The 18,513-nt window shown below is 50.2% G+C and overlaps 1 protein-coding gene across 7 annotated transcripts in view; it reads left to right on the top strand.

Annotated features, from left to right (window-relative positions):
* Window positions 1–1,794: 1,794 nt before the first annotated feature.
* ACTN4 (actinin alpha 4) overlaps window positions 1,795–18,513 on the top strand; it is a 73,002-nt gene continuing 56,283 nt past the window's right edge. For 2 of the 7 annotated variants that reach the window (XM_082437635.1, XM_082437638.1), the window contains exon 1: window positions 1,796–2,033. In XM_082437635.1, the coding sequence (XP_082293761.1) occupies window positions 1,872–2,033 (162 nt within the window). In that variant the 5' untranslated portion in view covers window positions 1,796–1,871. Of the gene's footprint in view, window positions 2,034–18,513 lie in introns of all 7 variants that reach the window. The other 5 variants (XM_082437636.1, XM_082437634.1, XM_082437633.1 and 2 more) reach the window with 5 other exon arrangements.

Below are 18,513 nucleotides of genomic sequence, written 5' to 3'. Positions count from 1 at the left end.
AAAGATCCTCACCATTCATGGGCTGACATTGTTGGGAAGGAGACAAATAAACATGATAAGTAAACCAGTCATGTAGTATATTAAATGGTGATCAGTATTCTGGAAAGAAAGCTGGGAAGGTGTGGGATGCTATTTAGAAAAAGGTGGTCAGGGGAGGTCTCACTAAGGAGGTGATATTTCCGCTGATCTGCAGGTGAGGTGGCTATGAGCCCTGGGGATCCAGTATCCGGGGAAAGTGTTCCAAACAGTGGTAACAAGGTATCACCGTATACAAAGGCCCTGAGGCTGGAGCATACCTGGTGTGTTGGAGGAACAGCTAGGAGGCCAGCAGTGTGGCGGGAGCTCAGAGAGGAGGGGGAGAGTGGGAGGTGAGCTGGGATAAGAATGGGGACCAGGATGACCAGGACGTGGAAGACCTTGTGGGTTTGGCTGAGGCCCCAGGAGTCTCGGTTATTTCAAAAGCTGGGCTGGGCTGCACCAGGGCAAGGAAGACTCCAGCAGCCTTTCCTCCTTTCCTTGACTTTGACATGTGGCACCAAAGGAAGGTTCTGAGCAGGGAGGGAGGGACTTGATCTGACTCAAGTGTTCACAGGCTCCTTCTGACTTCTTGTGAGAAGGAGAGTCGGGAGGTGAGTGGAGGAGCAGGGAGATGGTGAGGCGGCTACTGCAGTGGTCCAAGTGAAGACGAGGCGAGGCTGGACAGGACCAGGGTGTGGCCGTGGGGGAAAGGGGAAGTGGGTGGATCCCGGACTTACTCTGAAGATGGAACTGACAGAATTTCCTGAAGAACTGGATGTGGGGCGTGCAGACAGAGGAGCCAAGGACTGCAAGCTTTGCTGCCTGCACAGCTGGAAGGATGGAGGCGCCATTGACTGGGATGGGGATGACGGTGGGGTGACCAGGTCTGAGAGGAAGATGAGGAGCTCAGCTTTGGATATTTACACTTGACATGCCTCAGTGTAACAATGTCATTTATCTGTTATTTATTTGTTTATTGTTGCACACCCCCCCCCCCAATATTAGCCACTTGAGAACTAATCACATTTATCATGCTCAGCACCATATCGCCAGCACCCAAGAACAGGGCCTGGCACACCAGTAGGTGCCCAATAAATGTTTGTTGAATGAATGAAGATAGACAAGTCCAAAAAATCCTCTACCTTCCCTGTCAGCCAGTATCTATTCCAGTCTACCTAACTCCCATGTTCATTTCGTGAATCCCCCAGATGTTTGTTCAAATGTTCTCCTTCTCCGCAAAGGCTACCCTGAGTACTTCGTTTACGTTTCAGCTCTGCTTGATTTTTCTCCATAACACTTACCCCTTTCAATATATATGTACTTAAAATTTTGTTTGTTGTCTCCCTTCACTAGAAGGTAGTTCCATGAGGCCAGGGAGTTTTGTCTATCTTGTTTACTGGCAACGCACACAGTAGGCGCTTAATAAATATTTGTTAAATTTCTGTTACTGAATGGGAATACACGCCACGCCTCAGCAGGTTCAAGCCTGATGTCGAGACCCGCCTTACGAATCATCCATGCTCTGGCCCCGCCCACACGCAGAGGCCGCGCGCGCTCACGCGGGAGAGGGGGCGCGGCTCGTCCATGAGCTGAAGGGCCGAGGGGAGGTGCACTCTGCGCAGGCTCCGAGCTCCCCGAGGCGGGGTTTCAGTGCGTTTTGGCATAGGAGGCGCGCGCGCGCGAGAGGGCGGCGGCGGCGGCGCGGTGCGCAGGCGCAGCAAGCAGTGCGCAGGCGTCAGCGGAGGGCGGGCTGAAGCAGCTGAAGCGGCGGCGGCAGCGGCGGCGGCGGCGGCGGCTCGGGCAGAGGGGCGGGAGCAGAGGCGGGAGCGGACGGGCTCGGGAGAGGCAGCGGAATGGTGGACTACCACGCGGCGAACCAGTCGTACCAATACGGCCCCAGCAGCGGGAGCAATGGCGCCGGCGGCGGGGGTAGCATGGGCGACTACATGGCCCAGGAGGACGACTGGGACCGGGACCTGCTGCTGGACCCGGCCTGGGAGAAGCAGCAGCGCAAGGTGCGCGGCCCGCGGGCCGAACGGGCTGGAGGGGGGCTTCCGAGGGAGGCTGGGGGCCGGAAAGGGGCTGGGAGGTCCTGAGACGGAATTGGAGGGTCTGTGGTGAGAACTGGGCGTCCTGGGAATAAACCGGCGGGTCTGGGAAGGGGTTTAGAGTCCTGAAGAGGAGTTGCAGAACTTGAGCAAGGAATTGGGAGTCTGAAAAAATAATTGGCGGCCGAACAGGGAATATGGAAATCTAAAACAAGGAATCAGGGAGCCCGATGAAGGAATTGGAGGGTCTGGGCGGGGAATTGGGGGAAACCGGCGAGATGATTGGAGACTCTAACATGGAATGGGGTCTGAGGCGGGACTGGAGGGTCAGGATGGACTGGGGGTGTTCAGAGGGAAACGGGGGAGTCCGGAATTTGTGGGTCAGGATAGAATTAGGCATCGGGGGAGTCTGAAGAGCTCGAGTATGGAGGGGGTTATTTTGATTGCAGAATCCTCTGAAGAGGGTTGGAATTGAGGGAGCCCCGGGTTGGGGGACTTCTAAAGGGGATGAAGATTCTGGAAGTCTGAAGATGGAGTAGGGGTACCAAGGAAGGGATTATGAAGTCTGAAGAGTAGTGGGAGGACTGGGGAGACTGGGGAGATGGAAGGAGGAGAGGGGCTGAGGAAAGAAGTGGGTGTGAAAGGACCCGGAGCTTGGGGGGTGAGGACGGGGAGGGCTGCCAAGGAGTTCCGGGACTCTGGGTCTGAAGGGAGAAGTTAGGGAGCTGTGAATAAGAGGTTTTGAAGGGGGTGAGTTTTATTTGGGGTGTGCTGTTCTACAGGGAAGAGGAGAAGATTGGGAGATAGGAAGAAGAAGAGGAATTGATGAGGCCGAGACCTCACTGATGAGGAGAGGCCGAAGGGGGGATACAGAGAGTATCTGGAGTGTTTTGAGGAGGGGTTCTGAAGAACTGATGGAACGTAGACAAAGCTCAGCAAAGGGTTGGCGGCGCCGGAGGCTAAGGTAGCCTGGACAAGGTGAGGATGGCGGGAGAGAATGAGCGGAATGGCGGATGGTGGGAGGGAGGTTAGAGTAGTAATGAAAGTCTCATTAGAAAGGGAGTGTGTGATGGATAGGCTGAGAAAGGAATCTGGGGGTGGGGGCTTCTGGACATGCAGTCCCGGGACTGGAGAGAGTGTGTGTGTTGTGAAGGGAGAATAAATTGTATGGGGAGGAAGAGGTGAGAGTGTCCAGAAGAATTGTGTCTTTTGGGGGTGGTGGTGAAGAGCTCTTTCTAAAGCAGGGTCTGTTTTCAGGTGGCACGTTGGGGTGTTGAAGCAATTTGCGGGGTGGGGGGGACCCACGGTGGGGAAAGGGAGATCAGAAGGAGTGGGAGGCCCAGAGAAGGTGGTGTGTGTGTGTGTGTGTGTGTGTGTGTGTGTGTGTGTGTGTGTGTATGTGTGTGTGTGTGTGTGTGTGTGTGTGTGTGTGTAATCCAGGGTGGTTGAGAGGGGAGAGCTCCAAGCTGATAGAAGAGAGCGTTTGAGTGTGTGCAGCAAGAGCTAAAGAAAGGAGGGTGTTGAGTGGGTGTGTGTGTCGGGAGGGGGCTGTTTAAAAGTGTTGTGTGTGAAGAGGGTGGGAAGTACTTGCATTTAGAGGCGTTTAATATGTTCCGGAGATCGGAATTTTCTTCCTAGGTTTGTTGTCAGCTCTGTGGCCTGGAGCAAGAACCTTGATCTCAGGGCAGTTCTGTCATCTGTGAAATGAGGAGGGGTCGAAGGGGTCCCTTCTGTGATTCTACAAGGACAGATGTGTGTGGTGTTTGGACTTCGGGAGGGTAGCTTTGGTGGAGCTTCCTCAGGATCATGGGGGCCAACTCAGGCAAGGGGCTTGAGTGGCAGGTGTGGCTGGAAGCCTCTTGAGGGTGTGAGTTGGTGCTTTGGGGGCTCTGTGCAGGCAGCCCGGGGTGGAGGGGAAAGGGTGAAGGGAGCAGCTGTTCCAGGCAGCCTGGGGTGGAGCCTGGCATGACCTTGGGTAAATTACCAACCTCTGCTTGAATTTCCTCATCAGTAGTTGGGGGGGGCGGGTGGCGGCTTGATGGTGGTGTCCTTATCTGTTGCCCCACCTACCTCCGGGTGGGGAGGTTGAGATAATCTGACATAAAATTCTTTTTAAGGGGAGAGACCTAGCCTGCAGTCTCAACTGCAATTTATTGCCGGAGGCAGTGCCGGGCTGGAAAAGGTTAAGAGTTGCCAAGAGACTTGGAAAGTTGGGAGGGGAACAGGGGGCCACGGGGTTGTCTTTGAGCATGTCTGGGATCTGTCTTCTCCAGCTCCAGGTGCTTGGGGAGAATGAGCTTCGGAACATTTTTACTCAGGTGGTGGGAGTGGGGACCTTCCCTTTCCCTCCCTTCCTGACTTCTACGACTCCCAGAGTGACTCCCTTTGCTAGCTCACTTCCACTCCCTTCTGGGAGTTAGGGTGTGTGCTCCTTCGTGGTTATAGTCTCCCTTGCACGCTGGGTGAGGCTGAGGCACCATTCAGGCCTGGGCGGGACCCCCTAGGGGACTCACCGGAACCCCTAGGCCTTGCTGCTGTTGTATCATCCTCCCTCCTCCCTTCCACAAGGACCAGGCAAGGTTCAGGGAAAGGGTGGCTCACAGCCCCTCTAATACTAGCTGTTTTAGATTCTCAATAAGGGGCAGATTCTAGTGTGTCCTGCTTTATACAACTGCGACAAATATTTACACATAGCTGTACTTTGGGGGGGAATATCGCTTCACTGCTGTGCACCTACCTATTATGGGGTGGGGATCCTTTCTGAAGTGGGAGAAGGAGTAATGGAAAGGAATATATACACAAGTTTGTGCTGTTGTCTTCCTTCTAAGAGGAACCCCCACCCCCATTTCCCCCAGACAGGCTGGCTGGGTTTTTCTGCGCTGCAGTGTCACTTTAGTGAATGACAGATTGCCCTTCTTGCCCCTCCAAGGCTGAGCCACTGGTCACAGGGAGAGTGGCAGTACTGTGAGTGTCCTGTGCGTACTCTCATACCCTAAAAGTCATTATCCAGGATAGCTGTAGGCCCTTAAAGCGTGTGGAATTGAATTCTTCTAGGAATTAAGCAAGGTTTGGCCCAAGTCAGGGTGCGTGTGATTCCTGGTGGTTCTCACTTCTACCTGAAGCCCTTCTAAGGACCCTTGTAACCAAGGCATTACCTGATAAGTAGCTTATGCAACAGTTCTGATCTGGGAAGTCTCTACGTGTTTTCTCCAGGGGTGTGGGGGAAGGACTGGTCTGGCCTTTGAGCAAATTCTTGAGCAATTATAGCTCTGGGCCAGAGTTCTCTCTCCCAGTTTCTGAAAGGGGCCTGGGTAGCCCTGCCCCCCCCTGTTCTGCTGGACAGGTGAGGTCACCTGATAGCTGATCTAGAACTTCTCATCACAGCAAGAGGAATTGCCTCCTTTGCTAAGGTTGCCTGTTCATTGAAACATCACTGCTTACAGGGCCTCAGTGTTTAGACCCTGACCTTTGGCTTGGGCTCTATTAGATTTGAGTTAATTATTTGAAAGTTCTGATGGTGTCTTGTTTTTCTCCAAGTAGGGTTTGTTGTTTTTTTTTTTCCTTAGGCTGATGATAGAGACCTCAAAGTAGCCATCTGTTATTTTGTTCCATTACTCTAATTGCTTCCCTCTTAGGATCTGGCTAAGACTAGCAGATCTTTAGCAGTTTTAAAAACTGAATAAGTTACATACCGAAAACAAAAACAAAAACCAAAAAACCTAAACTCAGTTGTCATCTAGAATTAAAGACTGTAAATACGTGAGGGCAGCAGGTATCCTGTTTGCCTTCTTGGGAGAGGGGTAGGGGAAGCTATCAGCTGCTAGCCTCTGTCCTCACCACCCCACCCCATGTGTTTTAAGAACAGGGCTTTTCTGATGACTGCGGAAGAGATGAGATGTGGGAGGATGGCCTGGGAGTACAGCGCCCCTTGTACTCACTCACACTCATTCAGCTGAGAGCTGAAATCCGGTTGGTGCCATGGAGTGGCGCCTGTTGCTTCATCTGATTCCTTGCGCTCCAGGGCGTGGGCCCAGGATTGCCCTCTGCCTTTTGAAACACCCTCCCTGAGACCAACAAGGAGGCTGCTTTGGCAGCTGGGAGCTGACTCACTCTCCAGTTGGAACTGGTGCTAAATGGTCTCCTTTAATGGCAGCCGATTGCCTGGCCTAGAGTGGGATGCCTTGTGGGAAAAGTTTGGTGAAAGTGTTGGAGGAAAACAACCCTGGAAATGAGGGTGGGGTTTTAATATCCAGATGCTGCTGGTGCTATTAAACTCCTGAGATGCAGTCCGGGAGGTCAGTTAAAATGTAGGCTTGCACTCTCAAAATGTCCTCTTAATCAGATGTCAGGGGAGCAGGGACAAGTCTGGATTCCAATCTTAAGCCTCTGGGGTGGGGAGTTCTGCCGCTTAAACATATATTCCAGTCACGGCTGACTTTGGCCAGACAGCACCCTTCTACAGCGTTAACTGAGTGAGTAGTACAAGTTATTTGGCAGTGCTGGTCTAGCAGATGACAGCGAAGAGAATGGAGCCAGAAAGGAATTGATTTGGGGAAGGCTCAAGGAATTTCTGAGACTGTTGAGATGAACGCTTTTGGCTTTTGCCATATTGATTTATAGTGTGCTGGGAATTGTACAAGCCTTTGACCAGATCTTAGGGTTGTTCTTTAAAAAAAAAAATTCCTTTGCTCTTATTTTTGGGGGAGGGGAGACGGAAAGGGCAAAAATAAGGAACAGCTGTTTGCTCTGGTATCACTTGCTCATTCAGGTTTTCTGAATGGCTGAATTATCAACATGTTTATCTCTTGTCTGGCATTTGGTATATTCTAGATCAATGGTTTCCCCAGCTTTATCCTTATTTCCTTCACTTAGTGATGTCTGTGTTTTCATCAGTCATGGTCAGTTCCCTTCCGCTGCCTTTATTTACCTATTTATTTTACAGAATAGCAAACGCACTCACGTTACCTTGTTTAAGTCTCCCTTCCCCCCCTTTTCTTTTTTCATGGAAATAGGAGGCAAGTGATAGCAAGTTGGTAATTCAATGGCAGTGGTAATTGAAACACTGACCTACTAAAAGGTGGGTGGAAGCTTCTACTTGAGCAGCTACAAATCCTGTCATCCAGGGAGGTTTGAAAGAAGCCTTTATGTCCTGGGTAGTTTGAGAGCTCAAAATCAGTCTCCTTTAGGATGAGGTTAAACTTTGAAACATCAAAGCATCAAGCGCAATTATAAGGAAACTTAGTTTTACAGTGTTGCCTGTCTAGACGCCAGAAGTTGTTATAAAGTGTCTGAAAGTGGCACAAGTAACACTTGCTTTTCTTCAGGAAGGTTTATGAGTTACATTTTAGTCAGTAACCCAGGTATCAGGGAGTGTAGGTTTCAGTGAGTTAAGAGAAACAGAATCATTTAAAATTCCAGCCTCCGTTTAAAGAGTGATCTTATTGGGAGGAAAAATTAACCCGCGGCTGGGAGGAGGATCCCGCCTCCTCCAGAAAGTGAAAACTCTGCATACATTTAACTGGCAAGAGTGACCTTTATCAGTGCTTGGGAAGTTTTGTCCCAGAAGCGGTCTCCCTGGGATTTTAAAAATCCCAGAGACATTTGTCTTGGTGTTGTGCCTTTTTTGGTTGTGTTGTTCTTTCATGTCCCTCCCCCTCCCCTTTCCCTCATAAACAACAGATGCATTAACTTGGGATGTCCACGGAAAGTCTTTAAAAGCTGGTTGGTGTAACTTGGTTGCCTTCTCTTTACTCTGAGCAGGATTTACTCCGGAAGAGGCCAGTGGCCTTTTTTCTTAGATGTAATTTACTGAAGTGGTATCTAAAAGTGAGTGAATAGAGCTGACTTGGGATTTGCTATTTGCCACCTGTTTCTGTACTGGCTCCTGCCTTCCTGGAGTGGGATGAGCCCCATCTCCCCAAGAGCGAGGGACCATCCTGTGTTTCCAGAAGGGACAGTGGTTCTCCAGCCAGAACAGCCCTCCTCACCCCCAACCCACGCTTGTCGCCGTATTTCCTAAACTTCAGTCATTTGTGATTTTTCCTTACCCACTTTTGCTTTTATATACTTAATAATATTCTTTCAAGTCAACTTGCCCTTTTAAAAAAATAAATTATTTATTTATTGGCTGCGTTGGGTCTTTGTTGCTGTGTGTGGGCTTTCTCTAGCTGCAGTGAGCATGGACTCCTCATTGCTGTGCGGAGCACGGGCTCTAGGCGCACGGGCTCTAGGCGCACGGGCTTCAGTAGTTGCAGCACGTGGTCTCAGTAGTTGCAGCATGTGGGCTCAGTAGTTGTGGCTCGCGGGCTCTAGAGCACAGTCTCAATAGTTCTGGTGCACAGGCTTAGTTGCTCCGCGGCATGTGGGATCTTCCCGGACCAGGGCTCGAACCCATGTCCCCTGCATTGGCAGGCGGATTCTTAACCACTGCGCCACCAGGTAAGTCCCTGCCTTTTTTAACTTAAGTTTTAAAGGGGAAATTTATATGAGTATTGCAAATGGAAAACCTAGCTTCCCTGGCCATAAATAGAAGGAAACTGCAAAAGTAAACAGGCTGAAAACAAAACAGTGCTGTTAAGTTCTAGCTAGGTACTATTCCTGCTGCAGGCTCTGGGCCTGAGGCACGCTCCCTTTGTTGAAAGGAGATTGGCAAGTGTTGGTGAGGTGTTAGAGACCCAGCATACCAAACAGAGACTTTCTCTTTGATCAGAAGGTTTTCAAGAGAATCAAGGGGAATAACCTTCTCGCTGTTGTTCAAGGTTTAATGGAGAGTGTGGGTAATCCTTAAAATCTCCCATGTGTGCGTGCTGCACTTGGAAAAAACTTTATCTCACTTGACCCTGAAACATTCCGCTAATGGTGAATGGCGGGGCAGAGTGACTTAGCCAGGAACACACAGCCCATCCTGCTTGCCCGGCATCCCACTGTACTACCCTTGAGCAGGAGTGGATGGCACTGGGTTTATCTCTGCATTCAAATGTTAAGGTTTCTTGGGTTCTGGTTTTTTTTTTAAGTAACTAGGGCCATGTTCTAAATACAAGAATTGTGGGTTTATCCCTTGCTCCTCACATCGCTTTTTCTTTTTAAGGCTCCAGCTTTCTAACACATATACACTTAAAGTTTGGCTGCTCCCATGAATAAACCACCCTGCTACCCTGTCTGGGTTTGCATTCTAGATTCAGAAAGGAAAGCAGTGCCCTCCTGCCAAGTTAAGAAGGGCTGATTTAAATGTTTTGCTTCCAGATATCAGAGCAGAACAGATTCTTTGTCTCCTATGGAACTATAGACATGGGGCAGAAGTAGTTGGAAGGGGCAGTTACAACTCCGCAGAACACAGTGAAGTCATCTCGGGAAATATCATTGACAGTGCTGAAATGATTGAATGGGATGCTAGAACACCATCAATACAACAGCATTTGTGTCTTCAGCTTTGGGCAGGAATAAAGAAGACATTGTGGTTTGTTTTATGCTTTTTAAAGTTTTCCCCCCAAAGATGTGGGGCTGAGTGATGTCTTGTTACTGGCTTTCTAGTGGGTTTTTCTTTTCATCTTTTTCGCCCTCCCTGATGGCTGTTGAGAGTGGGTGGAAGCCACAGTCTAGGTGGATGGGAGGCAGTGCGGAAGGCAGGCAGTACGCCTTCCTCCTTGTTCTCCACACGTGAAGGGAACACATTTGGTTTTTTAATCTCCACAGAGCCCAGGATGAAGGGTTTCCATATCTTACCTCCTGACCAGTAAGGACTCTGATTCCAGCTCCAAGGATGTCTTAATTAGCAGCCATCCAGGATGGGGGCACTGCAGGAAGCCAAAGAAATGCATTTCTTCTTTTTCCTTTCTTTCTTTTTTTAATATACACTTCATTTCAATGGCAGAGAAGGCCAGTTTGAGGTTAGGAGAAACATCACAGGAGGAAGCTTGAAAGGGATTGAACAACCAGCCACCACGCTGGGAGGTTGCTTGAGGGGGTGTCACGCCAGGAGGGTTTGTGGGTCTTCAGCTTGCGTTCTTGAAAAGACAGGCTTCCCTTTACCAGGCCCCGAGGGGCAGTGCTGGAAGCCGGCTTCGGTCAGTGTCACCAGTGTCACCGGCCTCGGTATGCGCGTGTGCAACCATCAACGCATCAGTGCTCTATGATCAGTCTAAATCAGGGTGTGGGTAAAAGGTATTTAGTTGATGTCGCCGTGGAAACTGAGTTGCTTACTGTTTTGGGGATGCGGCGCCGTACTAGAGGCAGCACCAGTGGTGGAATGTTGGGCTGCTGGGCAGAAATAGGCTGCTGCCAGCCAGTCTCGCAGAAGATATCCACGTGAGTGGTGGCCACGCTGGGGAGGGGGACGAGGGGCCTCTGTTCCCTGGCGCAGGAGTCAGGCCAGCCTGTTTTATTGTTTTATCGATGAGGGGGTGTGTATTTGCGCAAGAGAGAGAGAGAGAGAGGGAGAGAAGAACAAGAGTACACCATGAAAGCCGCTGTTGGCTTTGTGGCTGGGATGTGTGCTTTTTCTCTAGGCATTTAGAGTTGGAATTTCAGCTATGTGACTTCTTAATAGCAGGGCAAAATGTGCCTGCATCTTTTCCCTGTTTTCGCAAACACTGACAAATTAAAAAGAACTCTAAAGTTTCCAGCAAATCCCAAGCACAGTTCATTCCGTGATAACATTTTTTTAAAAATCCACATCCTTCCTACTCCAACTCTGACAATAAATAAACCTTTTTCTCCCTATCATCCCCCCCTTCCCTCCCGCCCCCCACTTTAAGGAAATGAGTATCTTTACATTAAACTCTGTGTCTGATGAAAATATTAAATGCTTCTTTGGCTGCTGCTGGCATGGATTATGTTTGGAAGAGTCAGTTCTGTGTTTTGTTTTTTGTTTTTTTAATTTTATAGGCTGGTATGATCTTCCAGTTCTGGCCTATGAAATAAGCTCCATTTCAAAATTCAAAATGTCTGGAAGCAGCTGGCTTGCCAGGCTAGTTCAAGGGCAGTCTGATGAATCACCTCTTCTTACAGGCTGTCTGCTAACCAATCCTGGAAGGTGTCCAGCCCGTAAACATCACCAGGATCGTCAGGCAGTTTTTTCTTTGCAGGACGGGGTGTGGGTGGGGGCATCGTTTGAGCTTCACTGCCAAGTCTGGTAGGATTTGACTTTCTGTAAGACAGAAAGGTCTGTATCGAGATGTCTTTTTCAGAGATGTCAGGCCTGTAGTCGCCCAGCACTGTGTCTGCTGGTGGAGTGAGAGGAAATACCTAGACCAGTTGGGGTGGGGGAACCTTCTTAACCGTTTGGGGACACGAATTTTCCCTTTCCTTTTGTAACTTTCATTAACTCACTGACTCACTGACTCAGGGACAACCCACGGAAGAGAATTCAATCCATTGAAAGCAGTGAACCATTTTAGGGATGACTGTGGTTGATGGATCATGGCCCAAAGCTGTGGAAGGTCAGGGAGCGGCACTCGGCTCCTACCCGCTGCACAGAAACACCCCAGAGATTCAAAGGGAACAAGCTTTGACCATAAAAATACAAGACTCCCAGCTCATTGAGTTCTCTTCGCAGCTACCTTAGACTTGAGAAAGTTCTGGGCCTCTTTAATAAACAGCCACAAGGCAGGCCTTGCCAAATACGGCCAGCTCCAGGGCCACAGGGTTAGCTTAGGAGACAACTTTCTTGCCTAAAAATAAGTGTATGTTCCTATCGAACATTCCAAGCATAGTTTAAACATGAGACTTGTGAGTAGCAGTTCAGGCCTTGTGGGTTCAGTTATGTCAGAGTGTGGGCAGTTGAGGGTCTTTGGGGAGCCTAGCTCCCCACTTTGGGATTGGCCAGTGGCCACCAAGGAAATCAGCTGACCAAATGCAAACCATCTTCCAACTCATTTACGTTCTTTTTTTTATTTTATTTTTTTTATTTTTGGCTGCATTGGGTCTTCGTTGCTGCGTGCCAGCTTCTCATTGCAGTGGCTTCTCTTGTTGCAGAGCACGGGCTCCAGGCACGCGGGCTTCAGTAGTTGTGGCTCGCGGGCTCTAGAGCGCAGGATCAGTAGTTGTGGTGCACAGGCTTAGTTGCTCTGTGGCATGTGGGATCCTCCTGGACCAGGGCTTGAACCCGTGTCCCCTGCATTGGCAGGCAGATTCTTTTTTTTTTTTTTTTTTTAATAGTATAATTTATTGAGTGCTTTTTATGCTCCAGACACTGTCATCAAACTTTACATATACTTCACTTAATACAGACAACAACCTTAATAGCTAGGTACTATTTTTTAAATTAATTAATTAATTAATTTTATTTTTGGCTGCGTTGGGTCTTCGTTGCTGCGCACGGGCTTTCTCTAGTTGCGGCGAGCGGGGGCTACTCTTTGTTGCAATGCGCAGTCTTCTCATTGCGGTGGCTTCTCTTGTTGCAGAGCACGGGCTCTAGGCGTGCGGGCTTCAGTAGTTGTGGCACATGGGCTCAGTAGTTGTGGCTCATGGGCTCTAGAGCGCAGGCTCTGTAGTTGTGGTGCACGGGCTTAGTTGCTCCGCGGCATGTGGGATCTTCCCAGAGCAGGGCTCGAACCCGTGTCCCCTGCATTGGCAGGCGGATTCTTAACCACTGCACCACCAGGGAAGTCCCGCGGCAGGCAGATTCTTAACCACTGCGCCACCAGGGAAGTCCTCATTTATGTTCTTGATCTACTCACAGGCTGGTGGGGGAGACAGCAAGCATGTGAATAAAACAAGGTAATTTCAGATGGGATTATGCACTATGAATTTAATAATAATAATAACAGCTAGCATATGACTCTGTGCTAGACACTATTCTAAGAGCTTTACATGGATTGACTCATGTAATCCTGTGAGGTAGGTAGGTGTTGTTACCTTTACAGGACAGGTGCAGAAATGGATCCGTCGAAGTTGAAGTCACTTGCCTAAGTGACAGTGCCAGGATTTGAACCTTTAAGCCTGCGTTCTCATTTCTACACTACACTAGAGTCTAGTGATTGGGAATGGCCTGGGGAGAGGCCACTGAGGGGAGGAGGGCAGTGCAGGTACTTTAGATCAAGAGGAAGATCTCTGAAGACATGACATTTTAGCTGTTCCCTAGGGGATGAGAAAGAGGGAGCCAAGAGCGCACTGGGAGAAGGCCGTTCCAGGAAGCGGGAATGAAAGTGTGGAGGCCCTGCGGAGCAGAAGGGTCAGAGTGGTCAGAGCAGGGCATGTAGAAAACATGGGCACAGCCAGGCCTCTTAGAGCTTTGTTGTTGGAAGTGGTGATGAGGCCCAGGTCTGCAAATTCAGTTCTTCTTAGACTCCAGTAGGCCAGGAACCTCATGCTTCCAGAACTCTGGCCCTACAACCCTTTCCCCTCAGGCCCGCTGGACAGGCCAGACCAGAACTGACTTCTAAAGTGGGAACCCCAGGACTGTAGAACATTAAACCGAACAAAAGCTTCAATTATCTCTGTGATCACTGCTGCAGAAGACACCTGTGTTTGATTAAAGTGTTGGTAACTTCTGAATCTGGAGTTTTATGGCACTGTGTACTCATATGGCTTTGTAGTCTCTCTCTTAGCTTAACTTCTACCCCATGAACAAATTCCAGCTCCCTTCAGTCCCATCAGGAGGCTGCTTGATTTACAAAGCATCTTTGGTAAAATGTTGTGTCTCCCTCTTTGAAGTGGCAAGCCCGGAAGCCTGATTTTTTAAACTGGCTCTTCTAGGTCCCCCTTTCTCTGTAAATCTCTTCCGTTTATTCAGTATTTCCGCCTCGTTTCCTTTGGTCAGGTGGGGCTGTAGCTAGGGTGGTTCTAGTTCAGAAAGACAGATGTGCAGGCTGATTCATTCTGAGGCATTCAGCTTTCTGTCTCCCGCTGGAAGCCAGTCCAGGAACGTGGTAGATTTCATTTGGCCCATGGCTCTAGGTTGGAAGGCACACCTTGTCAAACTAGTTGTGTGGCTTTTACTCAGGAAGGGAGGAACGGTGACAGAGCTCGGAGCTATTCAATGGGCACTTCTGACTGCACACACTGCACCCAGCAAGAAGCGAAGTTCACGGATCATAAAGTGTTCATTGTGAACATGGGCTGGGATTCTCTCTGCCCTGCCCTAGATGCAATTCAACAGCAAAAATCATGCCTTCTGACAGAATGCAAAGGAGCGAATGAGTATGAAGGTGTCCTGTAATGGCCCGGCCAGCCCAGCTGCTTCAGCTGGAAAGAAGATGGTGAGGTTTCCATTTTCCTGGCAGCATACCCATGTGAACTTGTTAAATCTTTTAAGTAGCTGTATAGGAGGGGAGATGTGTGTGTGTTGTTATCCTTACCTCCTTAAATATAAAAATAAAACTTCCCCTTTATAAAACTGATTCAGAGTGGGAAGAAAGTCTATGGCGAGTGGAAAATGTGTCCGATTATATTGAGTCCTACCCCACGTTTGGGAGACAGCTGTAAGTTTCCACGGTGGGTGGCTTATTATGCATTTATGTTGAGCTGAACCTGCTCCAAGCTGTTCCTGCGGATAGAAAAGGCTTTCTTGTGGGGGTGGGGTGGGGGGGAAGCTGTCTCTTTGCACCACACCGGAGAGACTTGGAAGGTCTCTTGAAAGACTTCAGCAGTCGTCACTTGGGTAGCAGAATTAGGGGCCACTGACCAAAGTGGTTCTGCTTTTTATACCAACCAGCATCTTGTGTAACATGAGTAGGGGCTTCGTGGGCCCTGGAGTCCAGCACTCAGGTAGAAACATGACCGCCAGGGCCAGACGACAGCCCTCGCTGGGCCCCTCTGCAGAGCGGAGCTCCGCGCTGAGCCTTTGGGGGTATGAGAGAAACCGGAGACCCGGCCCATGCTCTCAAGGAGCTTGTGGTGTAGCTGGGGAGAGAGCAGAGCCACATGAGACCTCAGGAGGACACTAAGCGGCCCACGGACAAGCCCACCGCCCTCTATCTGTGTCCCAGGAGAGGAAAGGGGGTGAATAAGGGCAGGTGGGGTCAGTCATGGAGACTTTCATAAAGGAGGTGAGTGTGGCCGCGGGCAGGTTTCTGGGGGCAAGTGTTAGGGGGATCCCGTCCCGCATGTGCAGTTTGAACAGGTTCCGTAGCTGCCTCTCATGAGCAGTCCTACCACTTCCTTCCCTCAGAGAGTATTGTCTATGGGGAGTTTCCCAGTTGAGGCACCATGTTCAGTATGTCTTAGCCATGCCTTGGAACTTCTGAATTGGAGGACCCCAGGTTCTGAATCCGTATCCATTCGCAGGTCCTGTCGCTTTCAGGGCTCTAGGGGGCAGGCCAGACCCTTCCCCAGGTGGGCAGCTGCTCTGACTAATCCTTGTGAGGCATTTGCTTTCAGCTTGCTGATGGTCCCTTTAGAATAAGTGCAGGCTTCAGAAAAAGAGGAGCAGAGAGAGACCCCCTTCTTACGTCCAAGGGTTTCTTCAAGCCTGTGCCTTACGGCCCCTCTGGGTATGTGATGCTTGCCACTGCCTTCCAGTCTAGATGACACTCAAAGCTGGGAATGGCGATTCTGTGTTGATCGTGGAAATGGATGGGGTTGAGTCCCGGCAGGCTGGCAGGTTTGGTGTGCCACAGTAAACACGCTATCCCTGGATGAGGGTAGCCTCCAAGTGTTCTGTCCTGAGAGTTTATTCTTGCCTGCCAAGCGCAGCTTCCAGGTGCTATTCTTTTCTTTAAATAAATGCCTTAGACTGGCTCGTGGAACTTAAGAGTTCCCATCCCAAGAAATACTCAAGTCTGTTTAAAAAAAAAAAAGAAACCTCCTCATTCGGATGCTCATGAACAACTGTGTGACTCAAATACTGCAGTGCCCTTGATTTGCTTTCCCCAAATTGACATACTGGAGTTGCACTCTGGCCCCACCATGAGATAAGGTTGGGGTAGCTGGCCCGTGCCTCTTTCTTTGTATGGTTTCAGTTTGGGCTTTTTCTCCCTTCAGAGGATGCTTGAGAGCCGTGACAACACAGCTCATGCAAATCTGAAATCATCCAGTAGAACCTGGCCTCCATCTCTTAGACTGCCCGGGATCAGTAGGTTTGCCATGGAAGGATTTGGTGGGGTTGCAGGTGTCGCCTGGAATGAGCCAGTCTGTGTAGCTTGGGCACTGAAGCAGTGCTTCTGCCATTAAGAGCTGCAGGATATGAGTACAGCCAGTTTCTGTTGCCTTTTCCAGCTTGTTATGGCTTCCAGTCAGGGTCTGCCTTAATCCTTAAGAGGTGCCTCTTTCCCCGTTTTTGAAAGGCAGAGATGGGAGGGAGGTGGACTTTCTTCCAGGAGAGAACCCGTGGCTCACTAGTTGCAGTTGGGGAATGCATTGCTCTACCCACACTTTGGGAGAGGTTTCTGGGGGAGACGTTGAAGAATATTCAGGATCAGAATGTTTGTTGCATGAACCCAGGCTCTGGGAGGAGATGCCTGCTCAGCCGGTGGGTGAGCCGATAGCACCCAGCCTGCCCACCAGACGATAGGAGATGGCTCAGTTGTCACTGGGATCCAGGCTGTCTCCTGGCTCAAGCAGCTGCAACCCGGGAGGGGGTGTTGAGAGCGCTGAAGCTCCTGTGGGAGGGCGCTTCTGGCCACAGAACCAGGAGGTAGTGAGAGGTGTGGGGTGGGGAGATGGTCAGATCACAGCCTTTAGAGGGAGACAGAACTGGGTTCCGCACCCATCTCCTCCACCTGCTGGCTGTGTGACTGTGGGCAGGTGACAGGGGTTAAGCCTCGTTGTCCTCCTTTGAAAAGGGCCATCATCCTACCTCGCAGGATGATTCTAAGATTAAACAAGAGAAATAGTGTGTATGAAGCACTTGGCCCAGTGCGTGGCACGTTGTCAGTGCTCAGTAAATGCAGCTTCTCAAAATCCTTTCAGCAGCTCACCATCCTGCATCCAGGTGGGGTCTGCTGCTTGCGTCTCCTCTTTAAAGGAGTTGAAAGGGTCTGCTGAAATGTGCAGCTCAGTGGAAAACCAAAATGTATACCCCATTTCCTAAAGTCCTCCCCCAGAGAGCTCTGAACCCTAAACCCGGCCAGCGGCTTCAAAGCAGCATCCACTGTCAAGTGGCAACCCGAATGTGAGATGCAGGTGACATGACGAAGCCCTCTCCCCAGCCTCTGGGTCCGTCTGGGCCTCATTAGCCGGGACGTGGCTTCTTGTTTCTGAGCTGCAAGCCCTAAACAGTTTTGTGTCTGGATGAGCCGTAGGCAGTGGCTTTTTTGTGAGCAACTCAGCTTGTTACTAAGTTTGGAGTCAGCCGAGGGACTCTTCCTCATGTCCGCTTCTTTCCCTGTCCCCTTCCCCCAGAGCAAAAAAAAAAAAAAAAGTCCTTATCAACTCAAGTTAGAAACAACCCACAGCCTCGAGCCAGGCCGCCTTCTCTCAAGTGGTAATGATGTAGAAAGAAGAACGGCCTCCCACTGATAACCCTCAAAATAACTGCCCAGAAATGCTGTGAGACAGGGCCTAGGGGTGTGCAGGAGCCTGTGCTTAGCTGTTGGCCCAGAATATGGGACCTTCCAGAAGGCTTTGCGGAGCCATGCTGCCTCCTTCCCCAGCGCTTCTCACGCCTGCGGCTCCATCCTCTTTTCCGCCGGCCTCCTGCCCCCTCCCCGAGGTCACTTCCTGATGCCATTCCTCAACTTAGCCCCTGTCCCCCCCAAAAGCAATCAAATCCACAACCTAATAAGGCAAAAGAATGAGGAGAATGTCCACCTCCCAGCCTCTCCCCTAACAGGGCGCAGGCCTGAAGCGAATTTGGAAAATGTTACGACAACGGGAAGGACAACTGACTGGTGGGGGGGTGGGGGGGCCCATTTTCTGGAGCTACCCATTGTCCGCAGCAGGCGGGACCCTGCAGGAGGGCCACCTGGTTTGCGCTTTCCGAATCAGGTGGTTGACACCCCTCTCGCACACAAAAGTGTGTGGAAAGTAACAGCCGCGGGTCAGCCGCACCTGCCGCGCCTCGGGGGACGTGAAGCACAACCTGAGAGTCCGCTCGGAGACACCTCCCCTCCATCGCAACTGGGACTCTGCAAATCTAGACACTTTTTGCCTCTGAGATGAGCAGTTTTCTTCCCCTCAACGGTGCCAGGGTTAAATTAGCCCTGGCGTTAATTAAAACTTGTCAACACTTATAGCCCCAGAAACCTGTCACCCCTCTTACATCGTTATCCTGGACAAATCAACCCTGTCCCGACTCAGTTTCCATTCTCCATTCTCTCCATGGAGAAGGAGGGACAAGCCCCTCTCTGCTGAGCCAGACCTACTTGTTTTGGAAGGTCAAGCTTAGTAATTAACCTGAACGCTTCGGGGAGGGGATGAAGGAGAAGGAACCAGGTCTAGGGATGTGCCAGGTCTTTCAAATCACTAATTATCTGCAGGCATGAGGTCATCCATAAATATATCTAATTCTTTTGCTATAATTAAGGTGCTCATTAAAAGGGCAGGGAAGTTTTATTTTATTTTTTTTAAG

The sequence above is a fragment of the Balaenoptera physalus genome (assembly GCF_965194825.1).
Source record: "Balaenoptera physalus genome assembly, chromosome: 19".
Lineage (NCBI taxonomy): Eukaryota > Metazoa > Chordata > Mammalia > Artiodactyla > Balaenopteridae > Balaenoptera > Balaenoptera physalus.
The sequence above is the reverse complement of the archived record's forward strand: the minus strand, read 5'-3'. Positions and strand labels throughout refer to the sequence as shown.